General features: G+C 37.5%; 1 protein-coding gene across 10 annotated transcripts in view; it reads left to right on the top strand.

The window, feature by feature from the left end:
- Window positions 1-18,945, top strand: part of tns1a (tensin 1a) — a 158,025-nt gene extending 139,080 nt beyond the window's left edge. For 7 of the 10 annotated variants that reach the window (XM_036128468.1, XM_036128462.1, XM_036128461.1 and 4 more), the window contains 14 exons: window positions 4,359-4,424; window positions 5,670-5,696; window positions 5,904-5,985; window positions 8,051-8,601; window positions 8,688-8,774; window positions 11,002-11,130; window positions 11,218-11,313; window positions 11,423-11,500; window positions 11,631-11,702; window positions 11,943-11,969; window positions 13,766-13,934; window positions 14,022-14,090; window positions 14,187-14,216; window positions 14,294-18,945. In XM_036128468.1, the coding sequence (XP_035984361.1) occupies window positions 4,359-4,424; window positions 5,670-5,696; window positions 5,904-5,985; window positions 8,051-8,601; window positions 8,688-8,774; window positions 11,002-11,130; window positions 11,218-11,313; window positions 11,423-11,500; window positions 11,631-11,702; window positions 11,943-11,969; window positions 13,766-13,934; window positions 14,022-14,090; window positions 14,187-14,216; window positions 14,294-14,423 (1,613 nt within the window). In that variant the 3' untranslated portion in view covers window positions 14,424-18,945. The remainder of the gene's footprint in view (window positions 1-4,358; window positions 4,425-5,669; window positions 5,697-5,903; window positions 5,986-8,050; window positions 8,602-8,687; window positions 8,775-11,001; window positions 11,131-11,217; window positions 11,314-11,422; window positions 11,501-11,630; window positions 11,703-11,942; window positions 11,970-13,765; window positions 13,935-14,021; window positions 14,091-14,186; window positions 14,217-14,293) is intronic. The other 3 variants (XM_036128465.1, XM_036128467.1, XM_036128466.1) reach the window with 1 other exon arrangement.
- The last annotated feature ends 1,265 nt before the right edge of the window (window positions 18,946-20,210 follow it).

Here is a 20,210-nt window from a genome sequence, read left to right as displayed (position 1 = left end):
GTTTGGTGCAGTTTGCTTCCACATTGTACTTTTTGTAAGTGAACTGTAACTTGCAAACCATGCGTATGACAATCGTTGCTCCCATTTGGACAAATGACTATGGCATAGACCCAGAAATGGAGGAAAACTCTTCTGGAAATCCTGCGTGCAACACCTCTGTTTTGCATATTTGTGCTGCTACTACAGCCAATAAATCATTGTGAGTGGGAAGAGCAGCTTATTCAACGCAGGTTTCTAGAAATTTTATTTAAATTTTGTAATGGTGTTGTAGAATGTGTCCTGCAAGCCAAAGTCCCCCAGCAAGCTGGCATCAACGTTGCTAAGCAACAAGAATGATGTTAGTACTAGTTCAGTTTGCTACAATGGCTTGTTAAGTGCAATGAAACATATGTTTTCCGTAGTTGAGGCCATTTCGTATTCCCACCAGATCAGAGTTCATTTGGAAGCGGATTGGTACCACCTCAAAAAGTGGCTCTCAATCTGGTTGTTTGGTCTGGACCGGTGTAGGTACCAGATTGACTCGGGTCCTGCGTCTTCTGATGACGTCACTATACATTGTTGGTTTAACATTTGCTCAATTGCGCAAAATATTGTAATTGGTCTGGACAACTTACTAAAGTAATTATAGCGGGGTGTAGGTTTTATTCGAGAGCGGGATTGCGGCTTGTAAACGGACAATTTTACGAAGAAATTCTCCATGGTCCCTGCGCCTCCCGATGACGTCACCTTATGGCAACACCACTCAAACAAACTACATAGAGCCCGCGGTTTGCATTTGTAACGAATCAATTTTATTAAGTCAATTTAGCGGTTTCTTTTTTCTCAAAAGCTTGAACAAATATTCAAGCCATTTTACAAATAAATAAAAAAAAAAACAAATATTTGACAATTGGCTCAATGTTTGGAAGAATATTGTTAACAAAAATGGAAGGGCTAGCCAGACTAATTTATCCAGCATATATCTTAAATGTACCAAATACCACAATAAAAAAATAATCAAATTCATCACAATTTCACCTGGAATAATAAAAAAACATGTGATCAGAAAGAACAACATCAGTACAAAAAGGAGGAATGAACGTTATTGATTTTACAGTGATGAATGCCGTGATAAAATTAAATTTGGCTGCTGACTTTTATTAAAAATGAAATGAGTTTATGGTTTAGTTTCCCTTCACAACTTAAAAAAAATTGGAGGAATTAAATTTCTCTAAGGTTGTAACTTCTTTGATCCTGCAAAATTACCGATTAAATTGTCAGACTACCACACAAGTATTCCAAAATTATGTTAAAAGTTTTCATGCCTCGACTAATTTACAGGAAAATAACCGTAAATTAACAAAATAAAATTGATTTGTAACAAATGGAGACCGCGGGCGCATAATCTAGTTTGTTTGAGTTGAGTTGCCATATGTAGACGTCATCGGGTAGCACCCGAGCCAATCTGGTACCTACACCGGCGTTCACTTGAGTGCATTCACACCTGCACAAAATGTCCAGACCAAGGGAGAAAACAAACTCCGGTCTGTTTAGAACAAAGCAAATGTGGCAGGTGTGACTACACCCTTAAGTACACTGGACAGACAGGCAAAAAGTACATGTTTTTAAAGAGATGTGCCACGACACAATTCCAAACACAAATTCTGTATTTGCTTGAACAAACATTTGCAGGTCTCCATCGCTAACATGTACAAAGAAAGCCGGTGTTTGCAAATCTGATTTTATCGTCACATTGTGGCTCATTCATCATATTGGCATCTGTTTTGAATGGAGAACAAATATGCAGAACAGGAGGCGATGTTTAAAGGAGTTTTAATTTCATTTTAAGAAAACCCCACAGCAATATAATCTCTAATTAATTTGACATTTTTACTGTTAAAACAGTTTTTATGGACTGCCCTCCTGTATTTCTCTGTACTTATCTAAAAATAAGTACAGTCTTACATGTTGTGGACACGTAAATGGCATCCTAATCTGCACTCCATCGTTGGTCAGAAACTTAACATTGTGAAGTTATGCCATCTTCATGGTTACGTTCTTGCATTGCAGACACATGCTCCACAAATATTTACTTTGCTTAAGTGTCAGTCTGTGTTTTCTGTCAAACACTTATCCAGCTGTCTTCTTCTTATTCAAATGTCAACAAGGGATTTTGCATGAATCCAAAAACAATGACACCGAAGGGTTCTGTAGACACATATGCTTAAAAGCTTGTAAAGCTTTTCATGATGTCCAATAATGATTCATAAACATGAAAAGAAACACAGCATCTATAACTGAAATACTTTAACAAAGAAAATTTCAGAAAATAAAACAATGATATGTACTGTTAGGGTTAGAAATATTTGAACAGTGACACAATCTTCATGATTTGGGCTCTGCATGCCACCACATTGGATTTGAAATGAAACAACTACAATGTAATTGAAGTGCCGACTTTAACATTTATTTCAAGGTGTTGACCAAAAATATATGATTAACTATGTAAGAATTGTAGCTGTTTTTATACAAACTCTTCTCATTTCAGGGGCTCAAAAGTAATTGGACAAATAAAGATAACCCTAAGTAAAATGTTACTTTTCAGTATTTTGTTGAAAATCCTTTGCAGGCAATGACTGCCTAAAGTCTGGAACCATAGACATCACCAAACGCTGGGTTTCCTCCTGCTTTGCCAGGCCTTTACTGCAGCTGTATTCAGTTGGTGCTTGTTTGTGGGTCTTTCTGCCTCAAGTTTTCTCTTGAGCAAATGAAATGTATGCTCGATTGGGTTGAGATCTGGTAATTAACTTGGCCATTGCAGAATATTCCACTTCTTTGCTTTAATAAGTCTTAGGTTGCTTTTGGGTATGTTTTGGATCATTGTCCATCTGTACTGTGAAATACTGTCCAATCGTCTTTTCTGCATTTGGCTGAATCTGAGCCAAAAGTATATCCCTATACACTTCAGACTTCATCCGGTTGCTTCTGTCTTTTGTCACATCATCAATAAACACAAGTGATCCAGTGCCATTGGAAGCCATGCCATCAAACTGCCTCCACCATGTTTTTTCAGTGTGCTTTGGGTCATGAGCTGGTCCAGTTCTTCTCCAAACTTTCTTCTTCCCATCATTCTGGTACAGGTTGATCTTAGTCTCATCTGTCCAAAGGATGCTGTTCCAGAACTGGACTGGCTTCTTCAGGTGTTTTTTTGGCAAAGTCAATTCTGGCCTTTCTATTTTTGAGGCTGATTAATGGTTTACACCTTGTGGTGAATCCTTTGTATTTACTCTCATAAGGTCTTCTTTTTATGGTATACTGATACACCTACTTCCTGGTTTGTCTTCGACATGAAAGGATTCTGTGATCGTCCACCACTGTTGTCTTCCGTGGACAGGCCTCTTTCAGTTCCTAAGTTCACCAGTGCACTCTTTTTTTTTTTTCTTAGAATGCACCAAACTGTTGATTTCGCCACTCACAACATTTTTGCTATCTCTCTGATGGATTCTTCTTTTCTTCAGCCTCTGGATGGACTGTTTCACCTCCACGGAGAGCTCCTTTGACCACATGTTGTGTGTTCACAGCAACAGCTTCCAAATGCAAACGCCACACCTGGAATCAACTCCAGACCCTTTAACAGCTTAATTGATGACAGGTTAACGAGGGAGGAGACCATGTCCTTGTTATTTATTTTGTAGTCTTCCGAGTCAATTGTCCAATTACTTTTGGAACCTTGAAAAAGAGGCAGCTAAGTATTAAAGAGCTGTAATTCCTAAACCCATGCTCCATTTTGAATGTGAATACTCTCAGATTACAGCTGAAAGTCTACACTTTAAGCCCATATTGATTATATAATTGTATCCTGAATTTGTTTTCATAAACAGCTAAAATAACAAAACCTGTGTCACTGTCCAAATATTTCTGGGACTAACTGTAAATGTGAATTAGAGATGTTATAAATACTGAATTAACTGAATAGTTAAGATGGAATTACTCAAGCAGTACAATCAAATGATTCTAGCAGAGGTAAGCCCAAATCATGATACTACATACACTGATTTAATATAAATTTCAGATCCTGATTAAATTTGTTTTTTGGGCATGAAATGGAAGGGTTAGTAGCTTATATGTTTTGCTTAAAAACCGCCTTTTCTAAATTTGCAGTAAAAGCTCAGTGTAAATCATTGTAATAACCAACAACACCTGCTGGTATGAACAGCATCTGAGGCATTTTCTCTTTTTTTGTGCGACCAACTTTATTTTAATGCCATTTTGTTGCAAGTTGTGTTTTTATGTTCCATTTATATTTTGCCATTTTTGGACAGAAGACAAGCATCTTGTGCAACAACAGTAATTTTAATCTGTTTTTTTCATTGTTTTAGCTCGATCTACTCCAGGTTTGACAAAGACACCTCTGTCTGCTCTGGGACTAAAACCTCATCAACAAGGTCAGTGCCTGCCATCAAGTGCCTGCCCTATATATTTTCCTATTTTGTAACTGATCCTACACACCTAAATATTTATGATCACCACACAAATGTTACTGTCAGACAAATATAAACTAAGTACAGTATATACAAAATAGCAACGGATTTCATTTATTTAGAAAAAAAAACGCAATTTGAAGCTCATAAATAATCACCCCCATTATTGACTTCAGCTGAGCTGAATTTCATTACCACTAGTCTTGTGGAACCAGACTACCTCTTCAACTGAAACTATCTAACAGCATGAAGTAGAGTAGATCTTAAAAAAACAAAAGTACACCCTGATGTAAAAAGGAAATCAAGAAAGGGTTACAAATCCAATTCTAAGGCTTTGGGATTCCATAAACCACACTGGGAGCCGTTTTCTAAGGTAAGTCTCCTTATATCTGACGGAAAACTAACATTATTTCAGATAAAGTATACATTCAAGCAGAGTAGTGGTAGTGTGATGGTCCTGGGTTACTTTGCTGCTTCCAGACCTGGACGAATTCCAGTAATTTATGGAACCAAGAATTCTGCTCTCTACCAGAAAATCCCAAATTAGAATGTCTGGCCATCAGTTTCTGAACTTAAGCTCTGTCGCCCTTGGATTGTGCTACTGGCACACCAGCGAGGCTACAGCCGCATAGCTCCGCATCCATGTAATAAAATTCATTAGTAGTTATCAGAGACGGTTGATGGTAGCTGTTGATGCCAGAGGTGACATAACTAGTAATCAGGTTTTGGAACGTTTTCACACAGGGTCAGGCGGGTTTGGATGGCTTGTTTCCCTTAAAAAAATGAAACCATCATTTGAACGCTGCATTTTGTACTCACTCAGTTTATACTGTATTTGTCTGATATTAATAGTTGTGAAGGAGCTGAAACATTGAGTAGTGACAGAATAGAAACAAAATGAAACCAGGGGGCAAATACTTTTTCACTGCACTCCGTGTGATAAAAACGTGATCAAGTGGTAAATATGCAAACATATTTGTTTTCAAGCTGTGTATTTCACATCTAAAACCAACCTGCTGTTGGTTTTAACTGGACAATCAGTTAAAATCCTAAAAACTTTACCTTATAGTATCAAAAAGTAGCTTTATTATGGTTGAGCGCTCCCCCTAGTGCCCAATGCTTTCGTTACTTCTGAAACGCTTCTTCAGTCCTGCTTTGAGCTCCTGACTTCTCCTTTTTTTCTCGCTTTCTGACGCTCATTGCTGCCAGACTCTGATTGTAAAAATGAACAGCAAGGTAGGGACACTTCTCCTATGAAATAGCTTCACTATCTTCAGACCTTTTGTTTTCAAACAACTTTGTATTTACTGCAAGTGAAATACAATGTTCTCTTTTCTCTTTTAGTTGCCCTTTTCCTGATTTCTTTATTTTTACTCTGAATACGTTTCTATTTTTATTTTTTATTCTTTTTCCTTATATGATTGTTTGCCTTATATTTCTCAGATAATCGCAGCATTGGGGACTCGAGGCCACAACCGTTCAGTGCTCCTCTGTCCTCCAGCAGTCCAGTCCACACCACTGATGGGTGAGTTTTTCTATTCTTCTCCTCCACAGCACACCACTTGGAAAGCAAACATACTTCAGGTAGGTTAGTGTTCCCTGACTAACTTCTACACAGTGTTATACAGTATGACCCAGGTTTTTAGCTTCATATATTTTCGTCTTAAATGTGAACAGCTTCCCTGTTCCCGCTGAAGAAAGATCCCCATCCCCACAGTATGATGTTGCCACCATCATGTTTCATAGTAGTGTTGTGTTAGGGTGATGTGCAATGTCACCAGACTTTGATTTGGATGTTCACCAAATAGTTAATTTTTTTTGGCTTATTTGACCACATGTTTGCTGTGTTCAATTCAATTCAATTCAATTCAATTTTATTTATATAGCACCAATTCTTGAAACATGTCATCTCAAGGCACTTTCCAAAGTCAAATTCAATCAGATTATACAGATTGGTCAAAACAATTTCCTATCTAGGGAATAGATTGCATCAAGTCTTGACAAGCAGCATTCAATCCTCCTGAAGAAGAGTAGAGCCACAGGGACAGTCGTCTGCATTGTCCATAGCTTTGCAGCAATCCCTCTCACTGAGCAAGCATGAAGTGACAGTGGAAAGAAAAACTCCCCTTTAACGGGAAGGAAAAACCTCCAGCAGAACCAGGCTCAGTATGAACGGTCATCTGCCTCGACTGACTGGGGGTTAGAGAAGACAGAGCAGAGACACAAAAAGAGAGACAAAAAAGCAGTCCACAAAAAATTTTTGTGGACTTCTTGATAGTAAAGAATTACAATAGTCCAGCCTTGAAGTAACAAATGCATGGACTAGTTTTTCAGCTTCACCCCTGGACAGAATATTTCTCATTTTGACAATATTCCGGCGGTGAAAAAAGGAAACTCTAGAAACGTGTTTAATATGGGATTTAAATGACATTTCTTGGTCAAAAATAGCACCAAGACTTCACTTTATTACCAGAGGCCAATTTAATGCCATCCAGATTAAGTGATTGATTAATAGGTTTATTTTTTTTAGGCTTGTGACAAACAGTGAGTAGAACTACTTATGGATTATTTCAAAAAACGTATCTTGCCACTCTCCCCTTATAGTCAAATTTGTGGAGTGTTTGATTTAAGTTGGGATTTCAAGTGAGCTGCGGCTCTCTGCAGCTACTCCACAGTTACAACTGGTTTCTTGGCTGCTTTTCTGAAAAATGTTCACTTTCCCACTGTTTCAGTTTAGGTGGACAGTTATGGATTGGTAAATTTGTACTTGCCATCCTCTTTTCATTTACAGATGATGGGGTGAACACAGTTCCGTGAGCCATTCAAAGCTTGGGATATTCTTTTTTTTACACTCCTTTACAGCGTTGTCCCTGGCTTAACTGAGGTGTTCCTTCATCTTTATAATGCATATCTGTTCTCTACTGTTCTCTAACAAACCTCTAAGACTTTACAGAACAGCTAAAATGATACTGAGATTAATTTATACTCAGATCTATTGATACGGTGTCACCTATACAGCTGTATTTGGCTGTGTAAGATTCATAACTTACTGCCTGTCTTTTTATATTGGTATTTTATTAAAAAAAAAACAAGTGCTGCTTATGTTGTTGAAAAAAAAAGCTAAATTAAGTGGACTTCTTTAATGCAAAAATAGCACACAAACAATAGAAAAAAAAATTAAATATGATACAAGTTTGTGACAGTAGGCGTAACTGAACACATTAGTAACTAAGCTCATTGTTCAGTGTCATGTATTTATATTATTTTGTTGATGCATTTATTGCCGTACAGGGTTTTTAAGGTAAATTAAAATATAAGCTTCTGTACAATCTATAATTACAGTATTTCGGATTCAGACTTTTACCGTAAAAACAGCAAGCAGATGTTAGCCAAACTCTGGGCTTTAGATGGTAGCAAAGAGCTTCCAATATTAAAGTGTGTGGTTATAAAAAAATAATCTATAAACTAAAAAAAACTTTCAAGGGGTGTGAATACTTTTGCAGGACACTGTATGAAGTAGAATTTTTCTGCTGAGGGGTGTTTTTACAATTTTGAATCTTGAGAATTTTTTTTTTTTTTTTTGTGTTCAGAAGGAGGACTGGTTCTTCAGATGGTGACCCCCACAGTCCCGCCTCCCCATACACCCATAGACCTGCCTCGCCTGAAGGCTCCCAGGTCAACATCATGGGTGTCCACACAGTTCCCGGCAGCCCAAACACCCTCCACCGCACAGTGGCCACCAACACCCCCCCCAGCCCAGCCCTTCAAAGACGCCTAGGTCAGGCCAGCCCCTCCCTGGCCAGACACCAGCCCCCAGCCGGAGTCCCATCCAGTCCTCTGATTGGCCGAAACCCTAAAACCGCAACAGCAGGCGTTCCCCCAAGTCCACTAATGGGGCGTCGCGCGCCGTCAAGTGGTCACAGCACACCTGATGAGCTGGGCGCCGCCTCTCGGCAGGGGAGCACCCAGCCGCCTCCCACCCCCGCCTTCCCTGTCTCCCCACAACTTCCGGAGAAGAGACACATGTCCAGTGGAGATGCAGAGAGGACAGACAACAGGAACCTGACGGCAGCCAGCGGTGGCAGCGCGCCAAACCTTTCTGGCGCACATACTCTCCCAGACGTCTCCAAGTCCATCTATGGTGAGAGTCAGAGGATGGGTTGTGTTAGTTCACAGCTGGCTTATGTAGGCCGTAATCATCCTTCTTGTCAATTTTCTTTTCAACAGATGGTTATCCAGACATAAGGATGAATGTTAAGTTTGTCCAGGACACTTCTAGGTTCTGGTACAAGCCTGACATCTCTAGAGAACAAGGTAAGGGCTCTCCTTACAGTTAAAACCAAATATTTACAAGCACTGTATAAAAAAACAATATTACCTTTTGTCTTCTGCTGTCGTTTAATCACACTAAACTTTTTCTGTTTTTTTGGTCGTTAAGATTACAAAAATTATTTTGGGTTGCTAAATGCCAGAATAATGACAACATTTTACTTCATTTAAATTCAGAAACAGGTCCAATAGGTAACATTTGGAGGCTGATCAACATTAATAGTAGTGCTGTTTCGTAACTTGCCGCACCTGCACATTGAATTTGTGATTGGCTAAGAATGAAACGAAGGTATTTCTTTAGAATCTGAAATGCTAAAGAAAGGTATCATCATGAATTTTTGAACTCTAATCTAAACATCACACAGATGCAAGCCTAAAATACAAAAAAACAGCAGCATGTACGAAAAGCCAAAACTACCACAAATTAAGAAAAATTTAAAAGTGCCAAAATTGCTATAAATACATGGAAAATTTGAAGAAAACTTGAAAGCCATACTTTAAAATAATTAATTTCTTTAAAATAAAGACATAAATGATCACTAAATTGTTTTTTCTTTAAATCTTTGTGATTACTTATCACTGGGCTTTCCACAAATGGACTGTCCAAAATTTCATCTAGACAATTTCATCTAGAAATTGTTCTTTACAAAAATACAAAAAACATTATAGTATGATGAAAACTGGGCTGAGCGGAGGGGGGGGGGCATCAATGTTGAAAGAAGGCAGTATAATACAGGAGGGTATTCTAGCCCCCAAGGACCGCAAGTGACACCCTTGGGCCTGTTTAAAAAATTACCATCACCCCCTGTGAGCTGCATCTAAAATTGTATTTTATTCTGTTGCTTTTCCATTTTAATCACACTTGCATTTATACAGATTTAATAATGACAAAAGCATGAAAAATTAAAACATTTTATGTAACGTTTAGGTGAGCTCTGACTCTTCTGGTTTCCAAGGTCAGCACTGGTAGCCCTTTGTATGGCACAGTACCAATGAAGTAGCTCTATGTTTCAAAAAGGTCGGTGACCCCTGGAATACAGTATCAATAATATCTTAAAAAAAGGTAGAAAAAAAGGCAATTTTTCTCTATTAGTTAATAGATGGGGGCCCATCTATGATGGGCCCCCATCATAGATGGCAATTGGCCAAGGGTCAATCTGAGTTAAACGTGGCATTATTTTAAAGCAACACCTTAACCAGGCTGCTTTCTTGTATGACATCATTAGAAGATCAAAAGAAATCCCCAGAGTTATTAAGAAGAGAACTATAGATCTCTGTAAGTCTCCTTTTTCCTTGGGCACAATTACCAGATGCCTGAAGATGATCCATTCATTTGATAAAAAAAACAATTATATGCAAATATAAACAGCATATATCGTGTTTATGTTTTTCATTTTTGACATAAACATGACTCGGAGGGATCTGATCGTGGACTGCAAATAAGAAGCGGATAGTGATGAGCCCCAACAGCAAGCAGAGTGGTTAGATGGTGAAGCGGAGGCTTACTTATTGATAGGTTGAATAGTGGAGTCCTGGAGAACCGACGGCAGGCTGCGGATTGCAGCTGTCAGGTTGTTGACGTAGTGTGGTGATGGCTCGGTGGTAGTGAATAACAGTAGCCTTAATCAAACTGCTAAACTGGTTACAAAGTGGCTAAAGGACTGAGTAAAAGTTTTTTTGAGCGGCCATCGTAAAGCTAGTATCTCAGTCCCATAAACAATACATGGACAACGCTGAAAAGGTGTGTGACATAGCGGCCTACAAACTTGACCCAGTTAAATCCGTTCTCTCCAAAGGAATGGGCCATAATATCAGCAAACAGTTGTGAGAAGCTTTAGGAAAGACCCCCAACACATTTGACGCAATCCATACTGTTGAGAGGGCAATTCTACCAAATACTGACAAAATGTTTGAAAACTTCTGAATTTGAGGAAAGTTAAAATTAGCTCTATAAATTATGTGTCTCATTCTTGCATAGGAAAAAATATAACAATAATAATCATAGTTGTCCTAAAACAGGAACAGTTTATTTTGATGAACAGTTTACTTTAATTACAGAACTATTTATTTTAATGTCAGATAGTGAATAAATGGGTTACTGCATTTTCTATTGTGTATGTGAATATCTGGTCTAGTGGTACACATTTAAAGATTTCAATTGTCTTTGCACTGTTCATTCAGTCTTTTTCTTTCTCCTATTTCTTCCTCTCAGCCATCAGTCTTTTAAAGGACAGGGAGCCAGGAGCATTCATCATCCGGGACAGTCACTCTTTCCGTGGAGCCTACGGTCTGGCCATGAAGGTGGCATGCCCCCCACCGACTGTCCAGCAAAACAAAAAAGGTAAACTCTGTTACATATTCAACACTTTTATCAAGTTTGAGGCCGGTTGTATTCACATGATGTTATTTTAATATGTCTTTTTGGTAGTTGGCGACATGACCAATGAGCTGGTGAGGCACTTCTTGATTGAGACCAGCCCCAAAGGTGTCCGTCTGAAAGGTTGTCCCAATGAGCCCTATTTTGGTGGGTGTCTAACTTTTTTTCTGCCAGTGGTATGAGCTCTCAAATCTGGTGTCCAATTGGTCCAGTTTGATTTAGAAAAAAACAACAGCAAAACGTTTTGCATTTGCAGGATGTCTCTCTGCTCTGGTGTATCAACACGCAATGACTCCTCTGGCTCTGCCCTGTAAGCTGATGATTCCCACCAAAGGTCAGTACTACTCTCACTTTGTATGTTTCTCATGAGTTTTAAGAGACTGAATAACATATATTTGGCTTCGTTTTATGATTTATCTAGAAATTATTTTCAGACAATAACCATTTCATCCCCCTACTTAAAGATCCAAATGAAGAGGCGCTGGAACTCGCAACACCTACTGACCCAGTTGTTGAGCTTCTCAAACAAGGAGCAGGTAAGAATTTATGGACTCTAAGAGCAGAAATTTCAGTTCAATCATCTTTATAAGGCAATTTGGCTTTTTGATGTGTTATCTGTACGATTATTTTTATGCTTATGCCCAAAAGTCCATACCACTGCAAATCCAGTCTTTTCCCTTTGTTACTTGCCAATGTAATTGTTAAACTAATGTGAGAAAAGAAGTAAACATGTATTATATATCATTTTCTTAAACATTGTTACCCTTATTTTACAGTTCAGAAGGTTCCCGAGGAAGCCTATGGTAAATACTATTTTTGCACTGGATTTGGGGTTATGAAAAGGGAGTTGGTTTAAAGCTTAGGACTACAAATTAATTCTATTGCATGAACAAGACATGCATGCATGTGATGATAAAATAATATTTACGTGTAAAGCTTTACATTTCTCTCCCAAGTGCCTTAATAGAAGGAAGCTAGACTTGTTTCTTGAAGATGATTTTGCTCTCATAGTTCTGATTATGGGTAAGGCCCAATTTATACCTCCCAGTCCGCTAAGGGGTCTGCTCAACAGCAAAAACCTGTGTGACAGAACTGGCTCTTCTACTTAGGGCCATTTTTTCATTCCATATTTGTACAATGTTGGGGTTTTTTTCTCCTGAAATCTTGAATACATTAATATAAGCCCAGTTGGGGTATCCATATGTCTTGGTGTGTTGGAGTCCTTTGTTCCAGTGGAGAGCTTATTGGCTTGATGCTGTAGAGTTCCTATAACTGATAGTTTATTTTCTAGTGGGTGGTTTGTTTAGAAAGTAGATTTGGTTTGTGTGTGTAGGTTTCTTCAGTGTTGAGGCTCAAAAATGGTAGGTTGTTTACTCTGGTGTCCTCCCTTGTAAACTTGAGTTTGTTGTCAATGTCTACTAAGTGGATGTGTTATGTTAAGGATTCCATTTCTTTGGCATGGATCTTGACCCAAATGTCATCAACATATCTAAACCATGGGCTAGGTTTTTTGTTCCTTCTTAAGGCTCCCACATACTCATGCGTACTCTCTATGTCAGCTCTCTACCTATTGCCTACATTTCTTATGAGAGATTCCTACATTTTCCATGCTTTCTGTCAGTGGGAAGAAGTGGGGGAATGGATATTAGCATTAGCATTAGTACTCGCGACCGCGTGTTTGGAGCAGCTCAGTGAATCAAGCACAGTGTCACATACTAAACAGTTTGATGTGACGACTTCTTCCTGCCGAGCAGTTTATTGTGTGACTTCGAGTACGTGGTCATAAAAATTTAGTTCCGTGTGTATCTGTCTGCACAGAGTCCACCTCAAGTATGGACTCTGCACGGATGTCCGCAGACTCCTCACTGCAAAAACGGAACTAAAAATAAGTAAAATGTTCTTGAAATTAGTGTATCAGTTCTTTATTTGAGCAGGTAAATAAGATGATTTGCCAGTGGAATAAGATTTTTGCACTTAAAATAGGAACAATTCATGTCCATCATCTTATTACAAGTGCAGTATATCTAATTATCTTATTTTAAGGGTAAAAATACTAATTCCATTGGAAGCTAATCTTATTTACCTGCTCAAATCAAGGACAAATACACTAATTTTAAGAACATTTTACTTATTTTTAGATCCGTTTTTGCAGTGCTGAGTGCGCAAGTATGTGGGAGCCTTTAGGTGTTCAGTCTTCTAACCAAAAACCTTGAGATGTGTTACCAAAACAACTAATTATTACGGATTTTAAAAGGGACGTTGACTTCATTTACGGACAGGATGGAGAATTGTGTCAGTGAGTGAGTTGGCTCGGAGGCCTGATATTTCTAACCCAGGACCAGAACAGAAGAAACCCTTTGAATCAGAGGTGAAGGATCTTCAAGAAACAAGGAGTCCAACTTCTTCTATTAAACCATTCTGGGTTGTCATGTTCTAGATGACTGAGAAACTGCATAAAAGTACTCGCATTTGATTGATGAATATGCATGAATGGCTCATACAGAATATTCTACACTAAATGCTCTTCCATTCAACCTCCCGTCAGCTGACACTATCCTTCCTTCACCTTGCACTTACCTGCTCCCATGTTTATTTACAGCTTGTAATGTTCTCTTCATCAACTCTGTGGACATGGAGTCACTTACAGGGCCTCAGGCCATTGCCAAGGCCATTAGTCAGACGCTGACAACCAACCCTCTCCCTGCCGCCACCACTGTCCACTTTAAGGTGTCTATGCAGGGTATCACGCTCACCGACAGCCAGAGGAAGTGAGGAAACTATGGTGGCATATAACAAATTGCAAGATTCTACCATAAATCTTTAATAATTGGTCACTTTTAAATCTTTTGCTGCAGAATTTTCTTCCGGCGATATTATCCCCTTAACACAGTGACCTACTGTGATTTAGACCCCCAGGATAGAAAGTAAGATTTATATTTGACAAAAATTAGCAGCATATATGCTGATGATCACATGATTCTACTAAAATACAAAATTCCTGTTTTGTTTTTTTTTCATAGGTGGGTAAAAGAAGGAGGTGGATCAGTAAAGTAAGCACACATTTTTATGGTTGAGTTGTTATCATGCTAATATATGATACATGCTGACATTTTTTTTTATGTTCCAGGATTTTTGGGTTTGTTGCAAGAAAACAAGGAAGCACAACAGACAATGTCAGCCATCTGTTTGCTGAGTTGGAACCAGATCAGCCTGCCTCCGCCATCGTCAGCTTTGTCTCCAACATGATGAAGCGGTGAAACCCTGAAACTTCACACGGCAGTGACCGGGTTGCAATCGTCCGTCACATCGTTGGTGTCGTTTTTAAAAGGACTCAACGTTGTCCTTCTTTCGGTTTGCTTTTCTGTTTCTCGCTTTCTCTCTTTTTTTTCCCTCTCTGCCTTGATGGTTTGTCTTTCTTGAGTCATATCTACCTGAAGGCTTTGGAATTGATGCAAAGTGGAGCTAGGGGACGTGTGGTATGGAGCGTTTGCATGTGACAGAAGCAGATTTTGCAAAGTTGAGTCAGGGGAACATGCAAGGACTTGTAGGTTTTTTTTCTTCTTAGTTTTTTTTTTGTTGTTGTTGATTTTGATTGATTTACCAAAGGCAATTGCAATACAAGTGCAAGAAGGATGTAGCTAGTAAGCCATTAATATTTTCTCTTTTTAAAAGATGAAGCAAAAGAAAACAAAAACAAAACAAGGAAAACAAGATAAAAGAAATATGGTTTTCTCTTGAACTTTGATTCTTCAAGAAACAAGGGGGAGGAAATGGAATCTCTGAAGACCTTATGCATGTTACCTTGATCTTTAAGCTTGGTTCTTCTACTTTCCACAAAAGTAATTGTGAACTACTTAGAGGTAATTTTAATGGGTCTGCTGTGTGTTGGAAAGGGCTCTGCAGTGAAACAACAACTGATCTAAACTGTGCATAGCAGACCTCATCTAAAAAAAACAAGTGTGTCAGTTCAAACCATGCTTGCATGCTTTCAGCATTCAATCCTTTAAAAAAAATGAATTCCTGGAGAAATTCCAGCCTGACATCAACCGCCAGAAGATGTGAAGACACCCTGTCCACAAGATGGCGCCACATATTCAGACTTTTCCTTCATCCATCGGTACATGCTTGCAGTAACTGATCTGTTGATAAGACGCTTCCACAGCAACACACTGGAAACCACCAGGAGCCAGCCCGATGACCTGGACCTATGCACTGTTCTTTATGCATGTTCTTGTCCAAAATTGCACCCTCCATCATAGCGACGTTAACGATCACTGAGAACATTCTTTGATGTGTAGATTTGAAGAAAAAAAAAAGATAAACAATTATCTACCTTTAAGAAAAAAAAAAACTGATTGAAACATGTCAAAAACTGCATGAAATAGACATTTTTTTAGTCTTTTCAGAGTTCTGAAAGTTTGACAGATTATTACTGAAGTAGCCATTAAGATGGCAAGTCATTTTATTTATTTTCATTGTATTGAGTGTCCTATTTTGTTCCATTTATGTCAAAACACTAAGAGTCCTGTTATTTATTTACTGTTATTAGTAGTCCATTTAAGACAAAAAAATATTTTTTTGTCTGGTTGAACCAGAATTAGCCTATATCATAGAGTATAGTATTTGTGTTTTTTTGTTTTTTTTTAATTCTCATAGCAAAATTTCATATTTTGTACCTTTTTGGACAAATGGTTGGAAAAACACGCCTACTTCAATTTCAGCGTTTTACAATTCCATGAATTACTCTTTTTCCATTCTTTGTTGTTGTTTGCCCAAATGGCTTCTTTGTGATGATTAGAGATTTTGGCTTGCCTTTCATAAATATTTTCACATTTCGCATTCAGTAAAAAAATGGAAGGAAAACAAATGCATTGCCTCTCGTTGAGCAAATACTTTATCAATGATAACAAGCTTTGCATATTTTTTTGGGTTTTTTTTAGGCATGTGCAGCAAAAGCACTGCAAAGGCCTTCTGGGATTGATATGTTTATGATTAATAATATTATCATAATTGTACCTTCAGATTAATTGTCTTTTTTGGAGCCCTAAGCATTCAAGAAAACTCATCAAATTTTGCAGTCTCATAAATCCTGCATAACCTTTAACTTTTCTAACGTTTAGGGTTAGGTTGCAATAGAAATCCCCCCTTTGAAATTTTTAAAATAGCCTCCTTATTTACCCCAGAAGTATGTACATTTGGCGCAATTCTAGAACTTTCCAAGATGTACTCAAAACTCTTCCAGCCTTTGCTCTGCATAAAGTCGACTTAAGAGAATTTGGTTCTTTGATCAGTTCAGTGTTGTTATAGTTGAAAATGCGGTTCCTTTTCGGTCAAAAGAGAGAAAACAGACTGTCAGGCTTTCTCAACTTCACTTTTTAACAGGATTTTTTGTTTGTTTTTTACCTTTGATTGAAAGTGCCAAATGACTTTTTCATGAGGACTGGAGTGTTTGGCTTCAGTTTTTCCATTTATAGGCATGTCATATGTAACATTTAGGAAAAAAGGGATCATAAAATGGAAATTGCATGCTTGTTGGACACCTGCCAAACCCTTCACAAAAAGGTGTGGAAAAACTGGTGTTTGTTTTAGTGTTGCAAAATGTCCTTTTTTGTACATTTTAGAAAATAAGAAAAAAATACAGAGTTTTTGAACTCGTTTTAACCTTTCAGGTTTTAATAACGATAAATTAAAAAAAAGTTTTATTTTTGTTCATCTTAACCTGAATCCCTTCCTCTCAGCATCCAGAGACTTCAGGTTTGTTTCCTCGTTTCTGATGTCAACATTACCATCAGCAAATGGAATTATGAGCTTCCTTGTTTTTGTTTCTTTTGGTCCCAAATTAGTGCTCGTTAAAAACCCAAGCGTCGAGTTTTGTTTCACTTTGTTGCCAGGCATCATATTTAGATATCCTTTGGGGCAAAAGACAGAAAAAAAGATTGAGCAAATTCTTAACCGTTCTTAATAAGCTTATGAAGTTTTGTTTTCTTTCCTCATTTTAAGCCAGAATAATTTTTCATTAAATTCGGAGAGTTCTCTTTTTGTCCTTCAATTTTGCGTTTTCTTTTGGTAATTTCACACTTTATTACGTTTTAGGGAAAAGAAGGAAAAAAAAATCATTCACTTGAGCCGGAATTGCTTTTCATAGAAATGAGGGAAGTTTGTTTTGTGTTTTTGTTTTCACAGTTTTTTTTTTAATGTCAGACTTAGATACCTTTTAGAACAAAGAAGAAGGTTGAAACAGCTTGCATAATGCCTGCTTGTTGAACACACCTTCACTTAGCTAAGAATATGTTATCAATCTGGGCCAGATTTACTTTCCATTAAAATCATAGAGTTCAAAGTAGTTTTTGTCATTTCTTTGTGTTGCCAGATTTCACATTTAGCTACCTTTTAGAACAACGGAGAGAAAAAAAAAAAACACACTGTGCGCAATACATGCTTGCTGAACACATGCATTCACAATAAGCTAAGAAAAAAATTGATACTGGTATAAATGTACATAGATATACTTCTTTGAAAGGTGACATAGCGAAAAAGTATTTATTTTTATTGCTTTGTTCCCTCATGATTACTAATATATACATATATTGTACAGTCTCGATAAAGATAAATGGGTTGAGAAAAAAATACTTATTTTGGCTAATGATTTCAAAGTCTGAGGATTTTGAGATGTGTTTGAATATATGGTGTACATTACATTGTACATGTATGTTTTTGTTTTTGGTTCATTGTTTTTAGGTTTTGCTTTCTCTCAGAATAAGGCAGGGCATGAATGAGATAATGGTGCATGGACAAAAACCGACGAGTGCGTGTTCTTGCAGTTACATTGCTCACAATAAAGCAGATGTATTGTAGAATTTAGATTTTTTTTTTTAAAAAGGGGAAGTTCAGAAGCCAAACCTTAATGCAATATGCACTCATGCTGGTTACATTTATCATTTTGCCAAAGATTCCTACATGTGACATCTGTTTGTATTGTACCGTGTTGCTTTTTATACCAAACCACTTTTCTGTTTCCAATTTCTGAAATGAAACTTGCAGACTTTTCTCAGCAGAAGTAGTGGTTCTAACAGAGCACACACATGAGTGTTATGGGATGTACAGTTTACTCACTCGGCTGTCCATTTTTTTGATTTGTTTGTACTGACGTCTCAGCGCTCCAAAAATGTGTCCGCCTCCATCGCCTGTTGAGGAAAAAACAAGCCTGCTGTGCATCGGAGGAGCATAAACAAAGCACTTATGTTCACAATAGAGAGGAGTGACATAAATTTCGTATGGGTGTCAGCGCTGGGTGTAAATAAAGTCCAAAGCGCCTCACAGTGATGCTAAAAGCTTCACAGCTGCAGCTTTGTCAGACTGGTCTTTTTTTGAGAGTCAGCAGATTATTTATTCTTATTTATTCTTTTATTTCCTGGGTTGTTTCCACATTTGTTGTCACTTTCTTTTGCAGTTTGAACAATTTTAGGAACGCATCATGGCGCTTTATTGAAAGAAGCTTGTTGCCATCTGTAGCCATTTGAAAAAAAAAAAAAAAAAATTCAAAATGAAAAGTTTCCAAAACGAATGTTTGTATGAAATCATGTTGTTACCATATGTAATGAAAAAGATTCTTTGACCTCTTGTAGGCTACAGATGGCATTTGTAAGTTGTATGAATGTGCTGCCGAGGATGAACAAAAGAGTCTCCGATTTTGTTTGCTCATATCATTTACATTATACTGTCATGGCTTACCTGTTCCTAAGGGGAAAAAAAACATTAAAGCAATACAGATCAGTTACATTGAAGCTATCTGTGTGCTTTTGTTTGCTCGTTGGTGATTTGTTTTTAAATGTGTTTATTTATTTTTGCTAAGTCCTGATTTCAGCTTTTATCAGCATCAGAATCAACTTTAATCACCAAGTTTATGTGGAAATTTTACCTCGGATTCTAACGCCAAATAAGGCCTATGGTGTGGAAAGATGGGTTGGATTAAAAAAAGCAAACACGAAGAGGCAAAAAACATAAAAACAAAAAGGCAAAGTGTCTCACTAAAGTCTCCATGTTTTATTATTTCTTTTGCAAAAATAACCATACCAAACTCTAGGAAAAGTACATTCAGTGATTCTTTTTTCTGTTTTGATATTGCACCAACTACTACATTTTTGCAGTTTATAAATAAACCTTTCAGACATTTTTTTTTTTTGTTCAAGACGGTGGGCTTTTTTTTTTTTAATAAAGGAAACCATAAGTTAAACTCAAGCAATAATTATATAAGTTTGTAGGAACTGAATAAGTAGATGTTTTGTTTTAAGGGCTTCTTCATCATAATTATAAGATTTTTTTCCATTTTTATTCATATTGTAACTTGCATAACTGGAAATAAACATTAGAATGATTTTTATTGGGCTTAAAGAAAATAGAATGAAAATTCCAAACATATGGAAGAAGTTACTTTCAGTCACTCTAAAATGTCAAACATTTTCGCCCCATGGCTTTAAAGGGTAAGCTTGGATTAATTTGAAGTGTGTCATTATTGATAATATTTCCCTTACCTGTTGTAAGACGATGTCCCTATCAGCTTGGTACAACCTGGTTTTGAATTTTATGATCATATTTAAATGGTCATATCAGCCAACAACATAGTCATAATGTACGTTATATATACATGGAGATGTTTTTTATGAAGAAAAATGACCTGCATTTCAGGGCTTCCAGAAACCAACCTCAAACTGTTACTGCTCATCAGATCTGTAGCTGAAGTGGTAGTGTTGGGTTTAATATGCAGCACTTTGTAAAGGTGAATTTAAAAAACATCATAAGAACATAAACATGGGCGAGGCTGTGTGAATTCGAAAGGGTTTTCATGTGAAACCTCTTTGTAAATCTATTGCAGGAAAATGTGAGTGCTGGTTTGCCAGCTAGCCTTCTCACATTCTGATGAGCCATTTTATCGTCAAATTGCTTCCTATTTTCCCCTCCACTTAGTTATCCCCCTGTAATGGAGAGGTGGATATATCTTCCTTAGTTCCCGTTAGTCGTTTGCATTTTAGCACATATTTCTTGTT

The sequence above is a fragment of the Fundulus heteroclitus genome, chromosome 24 (genome assembly GCF_011125445.2).
Source record: "Fundulus heteroclitus isolate FHET01 chromosome 24, MU-UCD_Fhet_4.1, whole genome shotgun sequence".
Taxonomy (NCBI): Eukaryota; Metazoa; Chordata; class Actinopteri; order Cyprinodontiformes; family Fundulidae; genus Fundulus; species Fundulus heteroclitus.
The sequence above is the reverse complement of the archived record's forward strand: the minus strand, read 5'-3'. Positions and strand labels throughout refer to the sequence as shown.